The 2,876-nt window shown below is 29.1% G+C and overlaps 1 protein-coding gene across 1 annotated transcript; it reads left to right on the plus strand.

Moving 5' to 3' along the window:
* Positions 1-312: 312 nt before the first annotated feature.
* Positions 313-2,606, plus strand: PCYB_147770 (hypothetical protein; the record flags this gene model as incomplete). The annotated part of the gene is made up of 3 exons (XM_004225248.1): positions 313-381; positions 518-1,351; positions 1,467-2,606. A coding segment is annotated over exon 3 (1,140 nt), but the record flags the coding sequence as incomplete, so codon positions are not given.
* Positions 2,607-2,876: the final 270 nt, after the last annotated feature.

Below are 2,876 nucleotides of genomic sequence, written 5' to 3' on the forward strand. Positions count from 1 at the left end.
AAATAATTATATTATATATATTAATAGAAAACAAAATTTGAATTTGTTCACAAAAAATATAAACTCTACATAAAAATTGTTTTGAAATGATTTTTGATTCCATGTCATGGATATTACTTGACTTTTAAAATAAAAACTTAATTGTTTTTTATTTTAAAATATTAAGTATATGGAATATGGGAGTGTTTAATATTGGCATTAGTATTTATTATTAAATATGCTGATATCAGCAAAAAACAGGTAGATAAGTATACTATTCTTATAAAAGATGAGTACTAATGAAATTCCATATACGCGAATATAAAAGGAAATATGTACCATTGTTTTGCCAAGTTTTTTATATGTAAACTCTTATTATGTGTAGTCCTAAATCCTTATAGTGTAAGTCTTACAAAAGATTAAAAGACTGCACATATATATCTTTTTAGACGTCTTTCTTAATAGAGACATAATTTTCCTCAATGCAAAAAACGAGTATATTACCTACATATTATTTAATTTTTAACCTAATTTTTAGGGTATCCTTGCTATATATCCTAAGAATAAAATAAATCAAGATGGCTTGATAGAACTTGAAACTCGGGAGGCGGAATATGCGCCTTCGCAGAATAAAGTACACTGGTCAAAAGAATTTGAGAACTCTACAAAATTAAAGAATAAATATTCGTACAATGAAGCAAAAAGTATAAAAAAAGTTAGAAGAAAAGACGTACAGAAAAAAGAACCACCATCCCCTGTACACGCATCTAAAGGGCAGCAGTCTGTGTTAAATAAATTAAAAGAATTATTATTGATCAGACCAGAGGTAATTGAAACAAGGTTAAAAATTTTAGAAGAAACATTGCTATATAATAAATTAATAACAGAATCCAAATTAAATGAAGTAAAAGAAGTCTTATCTGATAGTGAACAAATGGAAAAGAAAAACGTCATAAAAGTGTTAAAGGAAAACTTATTAAGCAACCCATCAATAAGAAAATTAATGTTAAAGGAATTAGAAGAAATTCTGCTAGGAAATGAATTGAACACAGAATTTATTTTAAATGTATTAAATAAAAATAAGTTTAGTAATAGATTGTCGTATTTGCATTTGTTAAATATATATGGGGAAATTATAGTATCCAAAAAATTAATGGAAGAATCGAAGTTAAAAGAATTAAAAGATGTTTTGTTAAGTAACAAACCTATAACAGAACCCCAATTACATGATTTAAAAGTGTTGCTTGTTCATATACTATATAATATTTCTAATTCAAATAATAACGTAGAAACACAGACAGGGGATATCATTAATAATGTTCCTGAAATTGACACGTATAATTTTTCACAAAGATTCTACAACAAATATTGATGTGAGGTACCCTAGAAACTTATTGAAAAATGTTGGTTCAGTCAAAAATCATAACGTATTGTCCAAGAGGGAATCGTTCAATAGAGATCAATTTATAAATAAAAATAATCTTAAAATGAGAGACAATTTATCTCTTAAACATGGTTCGCTAATGAAAAAGGATTCGAACTATAAAAAAGATGTGCTGCAAAAAGATGATTTAGTAAAAGAGAATGACCTGCTAAAACAGAAGTTTTTGAAAAAAGACGATTTTATAAGGACAAGTAGTTTGAAAAAAAAAACACTTTTCCCTCCAATATATGATGATTTTGTAGATGACACTCCAGCTATAGACAGAAGGGAAATATTACAAAAAAATGATTTAATAAAGAAAATCGATATAAAAGATATTAAGAAACCGGCACCAAAGAGTGATTCCTTGGAAAAAATTGATGTGGAAATTATTACCCCAAAGGACAAATTACCAAAGAGCGATTCCTCGGGAAAAATTGATGTGGAAATTATTACCCCAAAGGACAAATTACCAAAGAGCGACTCCTTGGAAAAAATTGATGTGGAAATTATTACCCCAAAGGACAAATTACCAAAGATTGATTCCTTGGAAAAAATTGATGTGGAAACCACACCAAAGGACAAATTACCAAAGAGTGATTTGGCAGATAAAATTGATAAAACAAAAATCGAGCAAATCACAAAAAAGAAACAATGGACTATAGAAATACATATGAGTGAAAAGAAGGGAAAAGATGAGATAACAACTAAAAAAAAAAATAAAACTACTACTATAAGCACACATATGTGTGAGAAGACTAAGAAAAGTGAACTAATAGACATTCTTGATTCTAAAAGTAAAGATGATAAAATAGGCGAAGAAAAAGTCGCAAAGAGGAAAAAATTCATTGTAGATATACATATGGAGAAAAAGGAGAAGAAAAAACCATTAATAAAAAAAAAATGGTTGATTGAAGTGATTATGAAAAATGTGTTCCCAAAGAAGGAGTTTGAAATATTAAGAGAATTATATGACTCCCATATAATTGATGTGGACGTCATAGATCTGTTAAACCAAGCGAAAGATGAAATTCTTTTCGAAAATATTCTTGCAAACACTAGAGAAAAACCTAGAAGATTTCAATTTTTACGAAATTGGCGTTTTTATGGAATAACAGCAATAGTTGCTATAGGAACAATAATAGGCTGTGCAATAGGATATATTAACGTAATGGATATAGATGTTGTGTTAGACTCAGCAGTTGTAGGTGCTAAAACAACTGCAAAATTAGTTGCAGGGAAAGCACCTGGTATTGCACTTGAAGTGGGAAAGTGTGCGGCTGATACAGCGAATAATGTAATGGGTAGTAGCTCTATTTTTGATATGCTTACAACTACTGTTTTTAATGCTGTGAAATGCACAACAAATACTGTAATAGACACGGTAGGCGCCGTTGCCGAATCCACATTTGATGGTGCTATTGCAGGTAGTGCATATGGTACATATTACGGTGTACTGCAATCATTGTTCCCA

The sequence above is a fragment of the Plasmodium cynomolgi genome, chromosome 14 (genome assembly GCF_000321355.1).
Source record: "Plasmodium cynomolgi strain B DNA, chromosome 14, whole genome shotgun sequence".
Lineage (NCBI taxonomy): Eukaryota > Apicomplexa > Aconoidasida > Haemosporida > Plasmodiidae > Plasmodium > Plasmodium cynomolgi.